Source organism: Chaetura pelagica, unplaced genomic scaffold (assembly GCF_000747805.2).
Source record: "Chaetura pelagica isolate M959 unplaced genomic scaffold, ChaPel_1.0 scaffold159, whole genome shotgun sequence".
Taxonomy (NCBI): Eukaryota; Metazoa; Chordata; class Aves; order Apodiformes; family Apodidae; genus Chaetura; species Chaetura pelagica.
The window spans coordinates 2,510,617-2,532,705 of record NW_009954555.1 but is presented as its reverse complement, the minus strand read 5'-3'; the positions used below and the strand labels follow the sequence as shown (position 1 = coordinate 2,532,705).

General features: G+C 40.4%; 1 protein-coding gene across 1 annotated transcript in view; it reads right to left on the bottom strand.

Annotated features, from left to right (window-relative positions):
- The window catches only part of RERE (arginine-glutamic acid dipeptide (RE) repeats), a 151,711-nt gene that overhangs the window by 54,289 nt on the left and 75,333 nt on the right, over positions 1 to 22,089 (bottom strand). Inside the window, 1 exon segment of the mRNA XM_010005252.1 lies at positions 16,491 to 16,589. Coding sequence (XP_010003554.1) covers positions 16,491 to 16,589 — 99 coding nt within the window.

Sequence of the window (22,089 nt, the reverse complement as noted above, 5' to 3'; positions counted from 1 at the left end):
TGAAAGATACTCAGTTTGCTTCTTCAGTCAGCAGAAGGAGTCACAGAATGGTTAAGGTTGGAAGGAACCTTAAAGATCATCAGGTTCCAACCTCCCTTTTACAAGCATGGGGTGACCTTTCTTCAAAATACATACTAAAACCAACTTCAGCTTTCTTTTAAAAGATAGTTGTCTATTTTTCTTGACAATTTATTTTAATGAAGCACTTCTGTTGTGTCAGACAAAACTGCCCTCTAACCTTTGTGGTATTTTGAAAATAAAATTCTTTTTCACCAAGTGCTTTTACTCACAGGAAAACAAAATGTGGTGATGTTATTCATTAGATACCAATCCATATTAAAAGGCATTAATGTTCTCATTGGATATTTAAAGCATCCTTCAGAGCACATTGCTGGTCATCTACATGTGATAATAACCATGTACTCCTTAGGCCATATGCCTGTAAGATCAAGTATCCTCTCTAAACAAACTGACAAGAAATACATCAGCTGAAAGATGCCCAACAATTTGCTTTCCCTCCCAATCCAATTGCTTTGCCTTCCTGAAAAACTATACTGAAAAATTAAACCTTACCTCAAACTGTAAGGAATTGAACCTCAAGGCATCCCAGGGATGCTGAGAAGCACACAACAGCCACCCTGCATCCAGAGCCACACACAGAGGGAAAGTCATTAAGCAGGCAGGCTCCCTCGAGGGAATGCCAAAAGATCCTGAAACGATAATGATCCCCCCCCTTGCATGGTGCTGCACTGTTAGCTTTTGTTTTGAACAATAGATCTCCCATGGTACCTCTCGCTTGCTGAAAATATTGGTATTAAGTGAGCATGAGCACAGCTGTGTGTAAATTACATATATAAACAGATTAGATTTGTGTATTTATACTGGATGCAAACACATTAATAGCACATTTGCATACACAGTTGGCTAAATGAGATTGCATGCAGAGCAGGATTACTAGTTACAAACATTTATTTAGATTTTTCAATAAAGTATTTATACTGCCATTCAAGAGGTCAAAGTGGATTCATCATCCCTCCTCTCCTCTTTGCCTTCCTACAACTATCCAAAAATGCTCTTCTCAACGTGCTTTCCACGTCCTGCCAGCCCCTCATCACCACTACTCTGGAAAAAGGACCTACAAGCTGGCAGAAGAAATGGAACTGGGGTGCTTACCTAAAGGTTATCCAAATTTCCTTCACCTGAATTTATTGAAGGTGATGTTCTAAGGAAGGGGCAGGAGTTGGACATTTGACCGCAGCATGAACTACTACCTAAATGCCAGTTCATTAAACTCTTCTTTCCCTTCTCTGTTTAATGCCAGGGATCAATGCAAAAGTCTGCCTGAAAGGCAACATGATATTGAAGGTGACACAACAGCCCTCAGACATTTCCCAAGCTAGGGGAGAATTCAGCTATTCCTTCTTCCCAGGCTCTGAGCTGTCAGGGTGCTGCTAACCCCATGTGCTGACCCTAGCTTTATTTTCCCATCAGTATTTCAACAGAGCTATTTTTACAGAGAGAGAGATTCCAGGTTCACAGGATGCAAAGCTTTGATTCACTTTCTGCATCGTACCTATTTCTGCGTGACAGCCTGGATGAGAAAGAGAACACAAACCAGCAACAAATAATCGATTGCGTCTAAATGAGGAGCCTTTATTTTTGCTCTAATTCTGCCCTCTGATTATTGGCTCTGGCTGCACATCCCCGGATTAAACGCTCCCAGTCTCTCTCGCCTTCACATTTCAGGTCGGTTCCTCCTCAAAGGTCCAGTCCTGCCTCTTGGGTTCACCACGCTGGCAGCCTGGCCCATAAATCATCCCCCAACCTGCTCTTGGGAAGGCACTGGCCGTGCTGGGATGGCTCTGGCCCGCGTTGCCAAGCAACCTGCGCAGGAGGGATGGCTGCAAACCCTGACAAACAGCCAAGTGGCTGCAACAACAGGCTTCTCTCTGTCAAAAAACGTGTTGGGGAGAAGCGCCTCCCCCGCCTCGGCTCCGCGCGGAACACTGCGTGATTGTAAAATCCAAATCAAAAGGCTATTGTAATGAACACACACTTCCTGCTCAATTACTAATTGTTCAAAAGCTGCGGGGAGGCTGCGATCACAGGGCGTATGGCAACAGAAATGTGATCCTGTAAACGAGATAAAGTCAACAGCACGCCAAGAAACCTGATCTGAGAAACAGCCTGCAGTGGCACATCACAGGCTGAGGCACAGATCAAAAAAAAAAAGGCTGGGTATTAAAGCAGCAGCAGGAGGAAAAAAAAGAAAACCTGGCTTTACATTTCTAGTGCTCTAGAAGGGATATTTGATAAACAACCTTGACCCTCTGGGAAAACAATTTGTGGATTATTACCAGCATTATTATCCATCAAACCACTGCTGGGGTTGCCTAGGCCCACATTTCCACAGGACGATGAACAGGCAGGGCCAGATGAGCACTCGTGTTTGAAGATTGCTCAAGTTTGCAATTTACTTTCCTCTAATAAAGTAAGGGTGGGAAGAGGAGGCCTTAATTCTCCAAAGCAGGTCTGGAGAACCCACCCCCTGGTGGCACTGCAGCAGGGGTCGAGCTGCAGGAAGATCTTCCAAAAAGATCTTCCAAAAAGAGCAACAAGCCCTGAACCTCCAGGAGGCCGGAAATGCACGATCCCTCAGGACTCTGCATACCTCTCCTCTAAACAGCAGTGCAGAAAGGCAAATTTAACAGAGAGACAAGCATTTCCTGGCTGTACTAAACTTAGTCATTTCCACCAGCAAGAAACCGGGTTGGCCAACTTGCCTACATTTATTTGTATTTCAATGGCCACGACAGACCTTTTGCTGACAGACATATGGGTCCTCCACCCTGTGCAGGCAGGACAGGCAGATCCAGATCTGTGCCACACTCCAGCTGCTCCAAAGCCTCCCTGAGACATTTGTTCTTTCCTGAGCTTCAGAAAACAACACATTGCTCATGCCCATAAACAAGGCTTCACACAGGGAGTCCAAGACCATCCCCACCCATGGCTGCAAACCTTAAAACCCACCTAACTGGAGTCTGCCCTCACTGGCAAAAAAGTACTGTCTATTTATAGAATATGATGTGAAGATGTCTTCTGTAATAAACAGTTTCTCAGTGCTGCAAACTAAGCTAAAATTATTTGAGTGTGTTTTTACAGAAATGATCTTCTAAAGATGCATTTGACGAGTTAAAGAGAACAAAGGCCTGGCACATTTGTGACCCAGAGAAACAAAACAACATGCTGCTGCCAACAGACAACAGAAAGCCTTTGATTATACTTCAGATAGCCTTTTTTTTCTGTACACAAAGAGATTCATTTCTGATTGTTACTTTAAACGGCTGTTAAAATGCTAATATACAAAAAGCCTTCTTATACATCAAAACTAAAGATCAAGTAAAAAGTTGGACAATCTGTTCTTTCTCAAGGACAAACTTCCTTTCCCCTCAGAACATCTGAAAGGATCTCCTTTTCATACAGGTAAGCAGTAAAAATTCAGCACTTAACCTGCAAACTTCAAGCTAAAAAGCCCCACTTTTTGCTTTTCATTTCTCAAACACATGCTCACATAGACTTGGTAAAAATAAATTTAAAGTAATTAATAGTTCCAATTGTTAGTTTTGTTTTTTAACAGGATGAAACTTGTCAATGTACATAATCCAAAAGCAGAGGTAAAAACACACATAAGCAGCATATGTAATTTGAATAAAACCAGAAAAGAAGCACTTGGGGAACATAAATAATGCCCTACAAAGCACTGGTTCTCATGAATCAGTTTGGAATATTAACCTTTCTCTACCTCACATACTTTGAACCTCAAATACCTGTACCAACAGCTGCAATGCCAGTCCATTCTTAAAGTGATGAATGTTTCCTTGAATAATGCCAACACAAGAATGTCTGTCATCTTCCACAGGGCTGAAGAAATTCCTTATGTTTCCTCACCTTTCCTGTACAGAAACAAGTCTCTTTCTCAATTTCCTTCTGCTCATACCATTTTCCTTAACACAGGATTTTCAGTCCACTTGCAGTCCCACAGGGAACACCCCTCTGCCCACCAACACAAAGCAGGTCTCCATTAAATCATCAAAACTAAAATGCCCATCCTGGGCAATGACACGGGTGGGTGAACACGGATACACACCAGCCCCCAACCCCTGAGCTGGAGTTCAGCAAGACCAGACCACCAGGCTAATAACATGAGGGTTAACAAAATAAGCTTTCACTTGAGCTCTTTCCTTAAATGTCAGAACATTTCCATTTTCTCCACCTTTTTCACTAGAATTTCCTCTTGTTACACAGCTCTGAGAGTTCTGAAACTGCATGTCCCATTTACTCAAGTTTACCACTATTATGCAAGCCTGAAGTTGTTCTCTTTTGTTGTGACATTTTTTATCCTTTCAGTCAACTTGCAACACTAAGCACAAAAAAACACCACTCAGGCTGCCTGAAATCTTTCAGGAGTCAAACACAGCATTTCTAGTGGAAGTTCCCTCTTGCAGAAATACTGTTCCATTGGGATTTCAACCATTATTGTCAATTATTCTGGAGACTATTTCTCCTTCAGTGACTTTATGCAAATGACAGAGGGAAACAAATAAAACCACTTCAAGAGCTCCCTACTTTAGAGCAATGAACAAATCCAAGAATAATGAGACAAAATGGTGGCAAGAATCCCCAAGGAAATTATACATATAGAGAGGCAAGTGTTTCTGTAGGTGACTTCAGCAAGGAAAGAATTAAACAGCAGGGCTGCTCAAGGCACCAGTGCCCAGGTTTGAGCTCAAGCATTAAGATACTAATTCCAGTATGTGACCCTTATTAAAATGACATAAGGCAACCTCTGCAAACTTCCTAAATTTCTCTCAGGAAAGTCTGCCAGTGACTGCAGTGTCCTGAAGAGATACCTGGGAACACAAACCTGGATACAAGAAATACTAGTGATGGCAAAATCATATTCCAGGCTCAGAGAATCAGATGATTCATGAGTTCCCTTTTCTTTTGTGTCAGGGGCTCTGAACAAAAACATTCACTGCGGGGTTAATGGTGCCGAATAGTGCCCCACAAACAAGAGAGGAAAGAAAAAAAAATAAGTGAAAATAAAGGAGCAGAAATGCAGCTGTAACAACTTTGAACACTGGCAAAGGACACTTGAAAGGGAGGTTGGGAGAAGCAGTGCTGAGATGTTGGCATTGCCTCCCCAGACACGTAGAACTGGACAACATCTTCTGGAACAGATAAATGAAATATGCACCCTAATAAAACAGAGGTGCCCTCTTTTGCCTTCCCCAATTTGTGACAAATGGAATGTTTTGAGTGTTTGAAGTTATTCCAATGCCGTGGAGGGTAATACGCTGTGATGCTTATTTATTAGCTCCTCTAAATGCATAAGCCCCTGTCTGATCAATCTCCCTGTGTAGCCTAAAAGCTATATAAATCTGAGCAGATACTGTGAAAGAGGTGGGGGAGAGACGGGGAAAGGGAAGGGAGGAACAAAAGAAAAAGAAAAAACATGGTGGATCATGCACAAGTGGAGAGGTATCAAGAGGCCAGTAAAAGCTGATGCAAAACCACAAAGCCAGAAGCTACAAGCACGTCGAGTCTTTACCACAATATATACAAAACCACAAGGCACATGAAAGTACAAAAGCAGCACTGGGCAAGGAGCACAAAGTAGTAAGTTTTAAATGCGCTGATCAACACAACACATCTCTTACACAACAGTTAAACAGAGAGGAAGGAAGAGAAAACCCAACCACAGGCTCGTTGAAGCGAGCTTCTGCAGAAGCACAGCCAGGATTTATTTCCAAGCTGCGCAGGGACAGCTGGGTTGGGCTTCATCTGTGTCAACTACCTAAACTTTTTAAAAGGTTAAAAACAAAGTTACTCAGCTACTATGAAATGGAAAACAGTATTCTCCTAAACTGGCATTACCACAATCACATCTAAGCTTCCTTCCTCATGGAGAGAAACCCCTCACATTTGCCATGTACGCAAGTCAGAGCCAGACTCAGAAATCAAGCCTTCTCATCTCTGGCTGACTTCCTCAGCACCAGCAGGTACCAAGTAACTGTCTGGATCTAGTCCTTATTTGCTGTCAACTCCTTTTTATGGCAGTATAATCATTAGCTTTGCTGGCACTGCTACCCTTGTAACTAATTAGGAATCTGAGATGGATGCAGAAAACGATTAATATTTAGTCACTATGCATATAGTACAGAAGCAACCTATTATCAAACAAGTGACACCTCCAAAAACTTAAATTAACTAATGGCTCCCATAGTGGATTCAGAGCCACAAACAGAATGGCAAGTGATTTAAGTAACAAAGCTGAGCAACTGGTGATGGATCACAGTTTTTTCACTCGCCCTGTTACAGCCTGTAATAGAACAAATGATCATTTTTCAGCCTAATTGAATGTGGCCGCCCCACTTGTGCACAAAAGGAGACAAAGCTCTGTAATTTGCTTCATTAAAATGCATTTTTCTGTCATCAGAAAGATGAAAAAAAAATTCGTGCTGTTGATAGGAAAGATTAGGAAAAAAATATTACCATGCAAACAGAACTCACACGGGGTGCATTCTTTTTCCTGCTGCTTGTGGCAGGAAGAGAAGCCCTCAGTGCTAAAGCACACAGAGCATCCATATAGTGACAGCAACCAAGGTTTCTTAAGTAAGAATTATGTTACTATTCCAATTTGAAGCAGCACTTTGTCTTTTTCTGCTGCCATGGCCACTGGGCCACACTAAATAATTCTCAGATAATCTGTCAGGCAGAAGCACAGAGAAGCTGATGATATTTGAAAAGCTTCACTAAATTATTTCTTTTTTTCATATCTATTAGAAAAATCTAACAACTCTTTAAGAAGTGCAACAGCACCAGAACAGAAAACTTTGCTTGCCCCACCAGGCAGGGACTGAGCTCCATCCTGTTTTCTGACTAAAATCCTCACTTGTTTCCAGCTCTGCTCATTCCTCAGCCTCTTTGACCTCCAACCTTCAACCTCAGGATTCCCCATATTTAGCCTGAGCTGACACCCTTGATGTTCAAACAGAAGGACAGACATGCCTCCTAAGATAGAGATCCCAAACTATCAGCAGAACTTGAAGGGGAAAAAAAAATAAATAAACCAAGTATCTTCTTGCCAAGACTGTGATCTGCCTCTGCACCTGCTTTGTTTTATGGGGCTTTTTTTGGTCTTTTTTTTTTTAAAGCAAATCCTGCTAGGAACAGTAAATTGCTATTTCCCACGGCTAGAAAGCAAACAACTCTCTCAACACAAAATATGATTTGCCATTCTCAAGCATCCATTCTTGGGCTCCATGCATTTAATAAAGTAATTCCAACATAAGTATTGCAAAATGAAACACTTTTACCTGTATCAACTTAGACTTAGCCAAAATTACTTGGAAGATGCTGGAGATTTCTATCACACACTTAACATGGAAAAATATCAAAGCACTTCATTACTTATTACTATAATTGCACTTATAGGTACTAAGGAAGCAAGGATCCTGTAGACTAATTTGAATTTCTTAATACCTGAAAGACAGGTAAACTCAACCAAACTCCTGCAAACATTTGAAATCAAACCAAGAACTCTGGTTGTTGCTATTAAACCAGTCACTCCACCTTTCCCATTAGAAAAGGTGAACCTAAAATTAAAACATACTATATAGGGCATTTCCAAAACAAACAAATCTTCTGAAAACAGAGAGCTAAGCAACATTTCTTATATTTCATAGAATCATGGAATGGTTTGGGTTGGAAGGGACCTTGAAGATCATCTAGTCCCAACCCCCCTATATGGGCAGGGACACCTCCCACCAGCCCAGGCTGCTCCAAGCCCCATCCAACCTGCCCTTCAACACTGCCAGGGATGGGGCAGCCACAGCTTCCCTGGGCAACCTGGGCCAGGGTCTCACCACCCTCACAGTGAAGAATTTTCTCCTCATGTCCAACTTAAATCTCCCCTCTTCCAGTTTTAATCCATTCCCCCTTGTTCTCTCACTACAAGCCATTGTAAAAAGCCCCTCCCCAGCTTTCTTGTAGGCTCCATACATCTATTAATTATATTTATTAACATAAATATATATTAATATAATAATTATATAGAAATTATAACATTGTTTTCTAAAGCACAGGGGATATCATACAGTCCTAGACGTTGGGGTGTTGGCATAATGTGTATCAAGGAGCATGAGCCCAGGAATCCAAGGTCATTTATTCCATTATTTTCCATTCAGAATGGGATGCAAACTGTGAAATGTACCTTATTACAACTGTCAGTATTTTAAAAGTCAACCATACTATTAGGAACATGGATTATCTTTTTAAAAAATGTCAGAGTTTCAGAATTCAGTTACGTACAAAGAAATGCTGAGCAAATAGGTCAGGGGAAACAACCCTTCCCTCTCAAATAAAACAGAGATCCAGGGCAAAGCAAGTTTTATCATTATCACAAGAGATAAATTCTTGCAATCTCCCACTTGCTGTGGCAAAAGCAGCAACCCTGGAAAGTCCCAGAATCTAGATGATCCTTGCACTCTTCTAGTGCTCTTACTGTTGCACTGTCAGGACTCAATTTCCTTTTGGAGCAGAACAGGACATTGGATGCTGCTATATTTAAACCAGATTCCAGATCTCTTAGCAGATAAAATCTGAATAAAAGGTCAGAGCACTGAAGACAGTAACTGTGCCAGTGACCAGAAGACCATCTGATGGGGAGAAGGAAAAAGCCAGGAGGTCCATGCAGCATGTTAGCACCCCTGGTTTGTTTTCTTCCCCTGCGCAGCTCGTGCTTCTACACAGAGAACTTGGGAGATATACATGAACATCCTGACACCAGCTCCGTTGCTAAGGAACTACCAAGGATGGCTTTTTTGGCCCTCTTCATTTATAAAATAACCACTTTGCCCTATGGGAGAAGAAATGCAATCTCTCAAGTCCCCCAGTGCCTTGTTCTCATTTTTAAATGAACACAAAAAGATGATGGAGAACACCAGGAAGTGTGAGTGATCTCCATTTTTAAGATGCCCTTGAAAATGAGATGAAAAACATGGTTTCAACAATCAACTGCTGTCGTGTTTATTAATCTTCCGAGCAGCAGCTTCTTTCCCCTTGGCAACAGTGAACTATGTGCTTCTGTCTCTCCATTACAAACCTTCTTCTAGAAAACAAAACAAAACACCAGCTTCTGAAAGCAGAAACTACAAATGATTTTGTTTATACTGGAGTTAAACTTGGGAGTTTAGAGCTGAGCTTCCCGTCCCTGCACAGAAATAGCCTCCTAAGCTCTGTGGCAACTGGCCAGTGTAAATATTTGTTGTATTATTTTTTGGGGATCAGCAATATGGGAAGTGCTTAATAGATAAAAATATTTCACATTAAGGCAGAAAGATGATGAATCAAGAAACATACGGTGGTTAAACAAAGCAAATAAAATTATATTGTTAAGAACAGAGTAACTTATCTGGCAGCTGTGGAAAGATCAAGAATAGCACAAGCAGTGAAATCACCCATTTTGAAGCCAAGGTCAGTGACAGGATTTATAGATTTATCCCTGAAGGCAGCCTTTGCTGAACATGAAATGCTGAAATAATTATTTATTTTTTTAAACCTACCCCCCACACACATCCCATTTAGGCTCTCTCATTTGCTGGAGGCTTTTAAAATTCATTCCTTTTCACAGCTGGTTAAACAATGGAATCTTTCTGCAAACTAAAAGGACAAAATTGATTGCCCTACACCAACTTTTCTGCACGTATAATTGATTTTTAATTCACTGCCTTATTTCCAAAAGGACTTGACAATAAACTCAGTGCTGCATATGCAATATTGATCCCTCTAAACAAGGACTTGGATCAAAGACTAATGTAAGTTAATCACAACCACAAAGATTGTTATCTTTTGTCTAGAAACCTGTGTTTAAACTAAATTCACCTTTTATAGCCATACTACACCCTGTATTTTCTAGCTATAGTGCATCTTATTATTTTGTTTACCTGTTAATAGCTCAGTAATTTTATGCAACTCTTAAATAATAACTTTCTCCCTCCAAGCAGAACAATTTCATCCTTCATTGGTTACTTCTTATTGTGATGGTTCTTTTACACTCTATGCACTTAGAATAAGCTACAGACAAGACTGTACATTCCCACTATTAATCTTTGAATCTTTTTTCTGCATCAACTAAACGTCCTAGTAGACCAGGACACTGGTGCTTGGTGGGGGGTGGTTTTTTTGTTTGTTTGTTTTCAAGGCTAAGTTAATTTTCAACTGTTCCTGATTAACACACTTGCAAATGACATCACATGGCTTGATTGTTATAGTCCAGAAAATGGTAATTTAGTAGGAACTCCCCATGATGTTGTAATGTTGGCTTTCTGTGGATAAAAAATTAAACCTGAGCAATAACTGATATCTTAACCTTCTAAGGCCACTCACTTGCTCAAAACCCACCCTGCAATGCCAAACTCCTTGATGATTCCCTGCCCCCAGCTATTCCAGAGGCTCTGTTTCAATTTTGCTATGAATTACATTTTCTATAGCTGCCATATAAACAGTAAATAAAATTCATGGTATTTTTGCCCCAGTAAGCAGCTCTGTCTTCCAGCATATCTGAAAAGCCTGGCTTCAAAGGACTGAGCAATGAAAACAATGTTTTCATGAGCAGATTCTCCACAAAGGGCAGACGAGAGACATTTGAAGATGATTCTAGGCAAAGAAGCCAAGCAAATAAGTCTGTGTGTTTTGCATAAGTAATTTCTTGACCAGCTACACTGGATTACAAATACCTGCAAACATGTTAGGAAATTAGTTTGCTGTATCTTGTCATTTTTGGCAGAAGGCTCTCCACTGGTATTTTATGACAAATGAGCTTTAAACTGAAGCCAGGTGTGGATATTTTAAAATTTATGAACTTGTAAATCCATGTACATGGCCAATTATGGTTTATCACCAGCAAGGATTAACTTTCCCTGCACATAAATTTAAGAAGTTGTTTGGATCTAGGCTGTTTACCTCAACTACTCTACATCAAAAGCAGTGTAAAATATTTAAAGGGCAGAATATTTAATGATAAAAGCTCGTTGTCAAGGATGTCATGGTGTTTCAGCAGCAGCCCTGCATGGTACAAGTGAAAAAAACCCAACCCTTATTCCTAAGGATTACTTGGCAATTTCTTTTTGAGAATTTAACATCTCTGAAAAGGTGGAACCAAGTGTAGAAGAAAAAGGAGGAAGTGCCCAAGAAATACTGCAGAACTCCTATTTCACCTGGATTCTCTTAACTTCAGACAGCACAGCACTGAATTTCTGAGGTGGTTCAATGAGCCCTGTCAGTGTTCTTCATAACCAACATCTGAATGCTAACTGGGGGCAGAATTCCATGCAGCAGAAGCATCCCTGTGCAACAAACTGCAACGCAGCAGCAGTGAACTCTGCCTTCAGCTAGCATGCATAAGTAAACAGAATTAATAATTACCCAAGTGTGGACGGGTGACTTAATCTGTTTCGATTAGATGAAGCTCAGCCTGAGGCCTTTGTGTTATTTAAAATGTGTTCATCATGTTTAATTAAAAAGCTAATAATCTAGAGGTTCTTTTACTTCTGATTTGTATTTCTCTCTTCTGTAAGCTGTATTGATTTTGTTAGTACTTTTGATAAAAAGACAGGAAAAAAGCACATTCTGAATAAAGAGACAAAAATGTAAGATCAAATCAGCAGGACTGATGTGTGAAGAACAGTCTGTTTCCTCCACCATTTCCAACAGATGGAGCATTGAAATGGAAACAATTTCATTAAATTAACAAAACTTATTATGAACATTGTACCCTTTGTAAATGGCAGCCACTTGACAGGTTATTTATCTGAAATGGAAGGGTCTGCAATAAGCTCAGTTTTGGACCTGGACCAAGTGTAGGGTCAGAACTGTACTGAACATCTCTGAAAATATCAAAGCCATTTTGCAGAGACTGTGTCCCAGGATGGGTGGAAATTCACAAAGGACCATTTTTCTTGTACAGTATTTCCACCAAAACCACACCAGGAAACACGGGTGTTCAATTTAACCTAAATGAAAAGAAGCTAATGATGCTGGTTCCTTATTTGGAACCTGTGGAAAGCAAAGCACCAGGTCAAGCTGAGTTTTTTAGATACAGGCAGCTCAGGTTCAGGTTTGTTGTCCTTATTCCTCACAGACAAACAGAAGCTGAGTCTGCATGTTTCAAAATAAAATTTCAATGCCAGTTTTGAAATTTCCAACTGGAGAAGAACTGACCAGCCCCATTTCATCCTTATGAGGGGTTTCTGATTGCTTGCATCAAAAATACCTGTACTCTGTCATAGATTAAAATAGACATTTTTAGAGGTGACCATGAGATGCAGAGCAAAACTCACTTCTCTTTGACAATCTCTTGCGGAATTGGAGTGAAACATATTTGTTTTCTCAGTGTTGAAAGTTAAGACAAATATTACTTGCATCTTGTCTGTAATACCACCTACTGTTGCCCACAGAATTAGAAAATAGTGATACAGGGACTGGGTGCCACCACTGCTTGCTTAGAAAATGCTTAAATATGGCATTATAGATGGCAATTGCTCAACACATTTGTCCACAGAAGTAAATTAATGAGCATTACATGAGAAACCACCCTCCCTCACCACATCATTGTTGGAAATGGAGTTTATCAGGTGTAGCAAAAGCTTTTATAAACAGGAAACAGCTGCTGCTCGAGCTGCAAGGAGATGCATCAGTAAAGAAGTTTCTTCAGCCTCTATTATTAAGCAGTGTGGAAGACTGGTTTTCACAGTTTGCCTCTGAATTTACATACTGGAATAAAAAAAGGTTTAAAAATAGCCATAGGTTTAGAAACACAAGGGAGATAGCAAACCTCTGTCTTCATATTTACAAAGCCTTCCACTTAATTCAATCACTAGCAAATTTTATCCTCTGCTTAATTTGATCTTAATCTCTGCAACCACATCATCAGTAACAAAAATAACACAACTTCCATCTTTATTTTAATCAGTTCTGACTACTGCAAAGCAGCTCTTAAATGACAGTTCGGTCACAGGCAACAAAGCTGTTTTATTTAAGAAGAAAAGCTCTCTCTTTGGACAACAGAGTCCACAAAGAACTTTGGAAGCTTTATAAATAAATTTTCAATAAATATGAGTAATTCCCCCAGTGTTGTATCACAAACACTACTGAATACTACAGAGACCTGTGCTGGACACAGCAGTGCTATCATGTGCACAACAAATCAACTACATTAATCACCCATCATGGGGGAAATGGGATCTGTTCTCCCAGCCCTACCATCTTAGATCTTCTTCCCTGCACAAGAACTTTTCTGATCCTCATCTTAAAAATCTGCCAGAAAATTAATAACAGAAGAGGCAGTGTGACTTTTTTGGGGGATCCAGAGGCGTGGCTAGGTGCAGAATATGATTATAGGATAGGAAAGGCAGGAAAGGAAACATGATCTCGACATGATTTCAACTGGTCACATGTTACAGAACCTTTCTCAGCTAAGGAGGTCACCTAACCAAAGCTCTGTACCTGCTGTGGCATCTGCTTGTTTATACAAGTTGCAAAAATTCAGTAAGTAGATATTTGTTGGGCCACAAGCCGTGACTAATTCTAAATCCAACACAAACAGGGACATGGTTTGATCCTGGGTCTTCCACTTCCTCCAGAATTCTCTCTCCTGGGTTACCAGCCAGCCATAAAGCTAAAGGTTTCCTCCTGCTGATCATTTGCCATCATGAGATGGGGAGACGCTTCATAAGGTTCTCACTGAAATTAAATTGTTTTGGCCAGACTTCAAGTTTGCTGTCTGAAAAATACTTTGTTTTGGAGTTCCTATGCAGCTCTGTCACCCTCTGTATCAGGCAGAAAGTATTCCTCAGGCTCACTGAGGCAAAACCAAGGAAACTTCCCTTGCAAGCCTCAGAAATGCTCAGCAGTGCAGTACAGCTGCTTTAATCTAGAGTTTTCTACAAACTGCCAGGGCCAAACAGGCAATGAAGTTCTGCAGGTGGAGCTTTGGTGTCTATAAATAAGAGCACAGTTTGCTCTTTGGCTCTGCTGAGGCTGGAGGGCTGCCAAGTGTTTCTGGAAACTTGGATGGAACAGAACAAGAACAAATATGATAAAATGAGCTGAGACTGACAATGATTTATAGAGTCAATTATCATTATTCTGCAATGACAGAGTTTGCACTTTTGGAGTAATGTTTCACTCCTCAATAAACTTTGCTTTTCCTCATTCCTAAGTCTATCCTCGATCATTTCACATGGATCCCTCATCAAAAACCCCAGAGCTGCAGCATCTCTGGCACTCACAGCACAGTGCAGAGAATGGAAAAAAAAACCAGGAGAATGAAAAAATCTGCACAGAAAATGAGCTGCTGGCCCAGTAGAACTTCATCATGAATGTAGGAAAGAAGGTTTGCAGAGAAAACAGAGGTTAAAACAATAGGAACACAAACTTCCTAAGCACAGGGCAAAGCACTTGAAGTATTTGTTCTGACAGTCAGTTCCCTAAACAAAACTCCCTGTTATGACAAGATAACTGTAAAGCTTATCAGGGAACTGTGTTTTAGGCTTTTTACTCATCCTTTTTTTCCTTTGCTGTGGTGTTAGCACATGATCCTCTTTCACTTGACGCCTTCAGGCAGTCTCCTCACTACACACAAAGGCTCTTTGTTAGATTTCAGAATAAACCTGCTTTAATAAAGAGTTATGTGGCCTTGTCTACCCCTAATCTAGTGCTTGCAAAAAGGTTTACATGAGGACAGAGCAAGCACACATAATTCACTGCAATAACTCCCTGAAAGACTTCCAGAGAAACTGGAGCTTAAAAAAAAGCCTCTCCAGCCATTGTCTGAATAATTAAAAAATGCTAAGAGACCAAGGAAGTTTCACCCATTATTGATCAGTTCCATTTTACAGCACAGTTGCAACTTCATTAGTAGCTTAACAAGACCACTTGTTTTAATTTTTATTTACTACTTTCAATACTTCACCAATTAAGTAGCTTAAAAACTCCTGCATTCAAAGGACAAACAAAAAGCAACAAACTTCTCTTGCAAGTTTTCCATGAGCAATGCTGTCTGCACCATGACAAGCTGAACTTTTACCCCTGCTTATTCCAATATGGTACATAAGAGAAAAGAGGCTTTTCCACAGTGGAAAAAAAAAACCCTAAGTCAGTCTGAAGTTCTTCTGTGACAAATGTTTGATCATAACCAACTTCCAGTCATCTGATTTTCTATTTCAGTGCACACTGCAGCCCAATTATTGAGCTAGGAAACATAATATTTTTCCATTTTCACAAAGCCAGACACACCTGGTCAGCTTGCTGAAGAGGTGCTGTCATTTTACACGTTACATTTCACATAAATCTATTCTGTTCAGCACGATTAACGTCAGCATTAGAATGCAAAATATTTTTAGGATGTAATCCAAGGGAACTTGTTCAGCATTTCTCCTGGGTACTGAAAACACACGAGTTTCACTTTTTCTAACACTCAAGTACTTGTGTGCCAGCTTAAGCTGCAAGGTATGACAAAGGGCTGAAATGCCAGAAAATGCATCTTGTGTTGGATGCAGTATTTAAGAATCTGTTTGTTTACAAGGTGTCAGCAGATTAAGAATCTGTCATTTGCTCCCAACTTCACATTATTTATTTTGGGTTTTACAACCCAACAGAAAACTGTTGAGTACACACAGTTGCATCTTATCACATGGATACAAATCAAGCCAGCAGAAACCTCACAATTGCAGCAATTCAGCTGCAGAATGAACCACGAGATGATTCTCCCCCTTTACTTGTCTCTCATGAGACCCCACCTGGAGAACTGTGTCCCATTGTGAAGCTCCCAACACAAGAACATGGAGCTCCTGGAGAGAGGCCAGAGGAGACCACAAAGATGACCCCAGGGCTGGAGCAGCTCTGCTCTGGAGACAGGCTGGGAGAGTTGGGGTGTTCAGCCTAGAGAAGAGAAGGCTCCAGGGAAACCTTAGAGCACCTTCCAGTGCCAACTTGAGCTGACCCTGCAAGCCTGCTCCAATACCAGCAGGAAAATAAAATAAAGGACAATTCTTTGTATGCCTTTTACATCTTGTCTTAATCCAATTAACAAATGTGACCAGCCTTCCAGGAGGTGAAAGTGAAATTTACAGTCCAGAAACTTTGTAGCTGTTCATTTACCCTACAGCATCCTCTCTTAAAACAGTCACTTCATCTTCTCCTCTCTTATTTTATTAGAAGGGTCTTTTCTGCAAACTATTAAAGTTCTGTGTATCAAACCAGGGCCTGTTACCCCAGAATTGTGCAAAAATTTATCCTGTGCAGCAAATCATTTGCCCCTCTTCTTTCCCACACAGAAATAACCACTTGAGAAACACAAAAGAAAAAAAGCAAAAAGCAAGAGAAGCAATGAGATCTAGAAGACTCAAGGGAATAATTAATTTCCCTACCACTTCATCTTCAGTCCAACACTTCTCAATCAGTTTTGGCACAGGTTTCTTCACCAAGCGCTGCAGGGCTTTTCCAGCATCATAGTTACTTTCATGTAGCTAAAAAATAAAGAAGACAAATAGATCATTCAGTGGAATTAGCAGTGACCTGATATTGGAGAAAAACCACCAAAGGGGGCCACATGAGATGTGCTGTACCTCATTATTTTCACTGTTGATATATGAAGCGAAATTTAAACAACCTGAGGGCTAATTGAGGCTTTATTAGTAGAAGAAACAGCAGAAACAAGTTTTTCCTCTTCCTTCCTGAACTCCTCCAGTGTTTAAGCCCACAGAGCACTAAAAGTTGTTTTTGTTAACTTTAAAAAATATTTTTCTACATTAGAAATGACAAGGAAAATGTTTAAAGCTCCAACAAAATCTTTTTCAAAAGGAGTTGTATTTTATGCAGCGTATCTTGTTCAGATTAATAAAACCAACTAGAAAAATGAAGATACAGGAGGGATTGCAAGCCAGGGGATGTCAAATTTACCCATCCAGAAAATTGTCTTTATTTTTATTGCACTGCAAAGATCACCATGTTGTTTGAAAACAAGTATGGAAAAGGAACAAAATCTCTACAGATAGCTACAGGAGTACAGAAAAGCAACTAGGGATGTCTAAACTGACATGAATGTTTCAGCTGGTCACAGCCTACAGTGTATCTTATTTTCTACCATAAATTTGGCATCTCTAAGATCAAAAGCTGTCTGAAGTAGACAGCAGACATTTAAATCAGGGTGAGGTAGAAAAACAACCACACTGGAAAAGAAACACTCCACAAGGAACCCATGAGAATCACCATGTCTTGGCTCTTGATAGATGACATTTAGCACACAGCACATTTATAGCCTGCCCTATCTTCAAAGTACAGTGGGATTTTAAGAACTGAAGGACTAGTCAGAAGCCTGCTCTAGGACTACTGAAAATGATCTAAAGGAAAAAGAAATATTGCTGGGAGGACAAAAACTGAATTAGCTTCCTGCACCCAAAAGGGAGAACAATTTGCATTTAAGCCTCCCTACACAGACAGGTGCTAAACAAACCAAAGCTTCAAAGCTAGTTATTAACATGACAGACCTTCAAAAGTTTCTTTACAATAGGGACAACCAAAATATTATTCTGTACAGAGATTACCTCCTGCTTCTCCTTCCTACCCAGAATTTATCCCAAGCCATCTGCATCCCACCCTCCAGAGGCATCCATGCTGCTAGACCTAAGCTTCATCACTCTCAGAAAAGGTTTTAACAAGTACTATAGTTCTTGATCTTCTCCCAGGATGGGTGAACTGTACAGAGATCAAAATACAATTACTGAACAGTGACAAGACATTAACTACTTTGTCACTGCTAACATGAAGTAATATAACAAAATCCAATTTCAGGAGGAAAAAAGTTTCTCATTTTTCTTATGCCAAAAGGCTCAAGTTTTAGAACAGAATCCTGCTTCAAATAAAGATGGCAAAATTACTTTCCTATTGCTGCTCACTTCAGCTATTTATATATCTCAGCCAATTCATAAGGCCCAAATATATACATCTGACAATGGTCAGACCCCTTCTACCCCAGGGCCACCTCCTGTCAATCCTGCCTGCTCCTTATATTGCTTCTTTTGTCTGGTCTTTTCTTAGCTCAGCCTATAAGCTCTTTGGTGCAGACCAATGCCCTGCATTCATGCTGCATCCAGTACCAGGATTCAGAGACTTTTAAAAGCTGTAAGTAAATTACTCAAATTTGCTTCTGTTAAGTCAGTCTAAGTGATTTCTAGTCAGACATAAAGGCAGACAACTGAATCAAGATAGAAGGGAAGGGGGGAAAAAAAAATCTCTGGCCCTATAGAAATTTTTTTTAGGGAGATTATTTCCCATGAAAGCCAAATATGCACAGGTCTCCCTGTAAATAATCTCTCTACAAAAGGTTCATGCACTGACTTTTGAAAGTCACCATCCAACTTACAGAAGGAAGAAAGTCAAATGGCAGCTTAGATTGCTGTGATGACATTTACAGCAAAATACAGAGGTGTCCATAATGTGTGTGTGTTATAAACATATATATAATGCACTTCTGTAAGCTGAAACACTGCTGAATCTAGGTTTGAAAGGGGACAAGCCCACTGTAAGAAAGCCAGCATGGCTCCAGAGCCACAATCCTTCTGCAAATGACAGGGCAGAATATTCCACAAGCCCACAAAAGCTGCAGCAGAACCTGCCAAAGGCTGAGGAGCGGAAAGCAAAGCTCTGCCCTCTGTACTGGACTCATGCAACTGGGAGAAGAAAGCACATCTGTAAGACCTGGCACCAAGCAGTCTTCACTCTCACTTCCTGTCTTCTGCCAGCTCAGGTTTTAAATAGCTTGTGTATCTGTAAGTACACTGTTTTCTTACAAAACAGGTCTCACTTTTTCAATAAAAACAACACCATAAATGGAGGGGGAATGCCACGGAACAAGAAGTGCCCATTTCACACCAGGCATTGACACATGTCATGAAATGGTGGACCACGAGCCATGCCCTGCCATCTTCTCACCCATTTAATCAGCATCTCAGTTTCCTGTCATGAATGCCACAGCTTGTGACAGTCTAGAATGCCAATCAATCTGCCATACAAAGCACACTAACAAATACTTTATTTTCTTTAGTCAAGAAAAAGTCCATGCACATGAACCTCAGTGTATTAAAAATAATAGATAATCTGGTGATGAAAACCTCAGATCTGAAAAATCATTTGCTGATGATTTCAGCAATGGTTCAGAAAACCACTTGCTGATGAAATCTCAGTTCCATATAATCTTGAGCCTCCTTTGTAACTCCTGAAGACCTGAGTTTCCAGAAAGAACTTCAATCCACAATTGTTACTAAATGCCACAAAAAGGTGGTCTGAGGTCCAAAACCACCAAGGACTGATTAGCTATAAAAGCAGAAGTGCAGAGTCCTCAGATAATCAGGCCACTCAGAAGTCACAGTGCACACCTCCTGCTGACAGGGACAAACATGTCATCAGATGTGTTAAAGAAGGAATTAGTATGTTATGGGTTGCACTTCACACAAATTGGCTCAAATCTAGTATCTGTAGGAAGAGATCTTGAACTTGATGAAAGTGATTTTTCACCACTACCAAGTTATTGGGGCATTCAAATTTTATTTAGACTTGAGGGACTTTTAAAGAAAGCAAAGTACTTCTAAAAATAAAAGGTCACTGCTGGCCAAAGATCACTACCTGCAACAAGGTTTTTAGAGCAAACACTGATGTTCCCTTCACTGGCAGCCTGTAGATTTTTTCCTTTTCCTTACCAACAACTAGAATAACAATAGCATACAGGGTGTTACTGCAGTTAAATAAGTTCTTGGCCAATATAATGGGAACATGGAAGAAAACTAAAGCCAGAGTGGTTTTCTCTTCATTTTCAGCTTTCTCTATGGCACCTACAGGGAAGCTAGATACTCTGTGGAACAATTATAACGGTATGTACCTTTGCAGAACAACAATAGAAAACAATGCTACAGCTTCCAGAAACAACCCGTTTCCTCCCCACCCCTCATCTTCAGCTATCTAATCTGCAAGATCTGCTGGGAGATGGACCAACAGCCCTGAGCTGTCAGCACCCCTCACACTGCCCTGTCAGGAGCTGCAGTGCCCAAGACCACTTTGTCAAAACTGTTGCTTTCAGACCTTGGCTCCCTGGGTGAAACTTCCTATTGTACAACAGAAGGCTGGCTTGTACATCTGCCTCTGCTGTGTCAGAGTTAGCTCACAAGGCTGCACCCCCATGCCTGCAAAATGCTGATTTCTGTCCAGCTTCCACCAGCCACGTGCTAAACGATAAGAGCAGGAGGCCAGACTGGCCAAGCCACTGCCCAGAGCCAACACCCAAACACCACTGACTTGAAACCTGAACTTGTTTTCTCAAGGGTCCTGTGGTATGTAATGCCTACTTCAAGGCATGAAAATCAGATGCTGTCTTTTCTACTGGGTACACATTAATTTTTCTCCTCCTTTGCACTCCAGCACTAGGAACAGATCCACCTTACAGAATCAAGGCCTGTTTGTTTTGCCAGCTCACCATGCAAACGCTTTTTCTGTACGTGCCACTACCTAAATGATTTTTCACTTCAGAAAATCTGACAACATTGAACAGAATAGTGCTTCTGTTCCTTTTCCCTCTTAGCTCCCTCTGAAAATATGCAGTAATGCCAAAGCCTCTTTATAAAGTTGGAGGGCATCTTTATTTTGCCTCAAAGACAACACATGGTTTTCCCTGGCAGCCCTATTGCCCAAGCAGTTCAATCTGCAAAAAATCAGACAAGCACAGAAAGAGTGGACTGGTCTAACAGGCAACTGCTGTGGTTACTGAAAATAGAAGAGTTCACAGCCCATCAGGACTGTCCCAAATCAACAATTAAAAATATCAGCATTACCTTTTGACCAAGTAATTACATTAATAGCAACCACAAACCCCATAAAAACAGAAGTAAGAGTCACGTAACAGAAAAGACAAACATGAACACAAGAAAACTGACAAAAGTTTAGATTCTGCTGGAAAGTGTTAATTTAGTAAGACAGGACTGGGGGGGAACTTTTGAAAGTTCCAGGAGTAGGATAATGCAGCAAAAAGGAAAAATGTTTATTTCTTTCTAAGTGTCAGAGTTGAATTGACTTGTTTCAATCTGGCTTATTAATTCTCAGCTTATTACTTTCAGTGATTTAATATATAAAAGCACTTTATTGGCAAGCAACTCAAACATAAATAATAGCTAATGATGACTGCCTAAGGTTTCATTAACTTCTGGTTGAACTTCTCAAGGTATTGCTATAAACACTACATTACTATCCTGTCATCTAGAGAATCCCCATTTTTAGCATTAGCTCTGCCATCTCAGTTTTGAACCACTGTGACATTATGTGTGAATACAACTGCAACAAAGGGAATCAACACAAATGCACTTAGACTTTTAAAAAGAAAACAGAGCAACCTCTGCATCACAGGACAGGATTTTAGATTAAAGAAAAATTCCAAACGTGCACGTGTCCAAAAACCTCATTTATATTACAATAGCCATTAAACAAGGCCAGATCACAGCAAGCCTTATTACCATAAAGGCTGCACATTACCACAAGGTTTCAGGTTTCCACTAGAGCTTCTCAGCAGAGCTGCCATTTTCTGTCTGCGTGATGTTGCAAATAAATTCTTCTTCTGGCATGGCTCAGCTGTCAGGCACCTCTGTTCTGTAATGAACCCATGAATTATATCTTGCAGCTCTGACACCTCTGGTCTTGCTCATCAAAATATTGTTCTTCAATTGTAATTTATAACTTAATTTAAATGTCCCTTTTACTGTGACCTTTTTAGATCAGAATGGCATTGCATCTGGCAGCTTCTACTTCAGCAAGGCATCCTTTTGCAATTACAGCCATTATGATCCCTGTTGAAAAGCCCATCTGAGTTAGGCTGCATTCATGCTACAATATTAAATAATTGCACTCCATTAAGAACACTGTTCGATTCCAAAGGCTTTTTCTCCAAGGAAAAATTGCTGCTACACAGTGATAAAGTAGCACTGAACC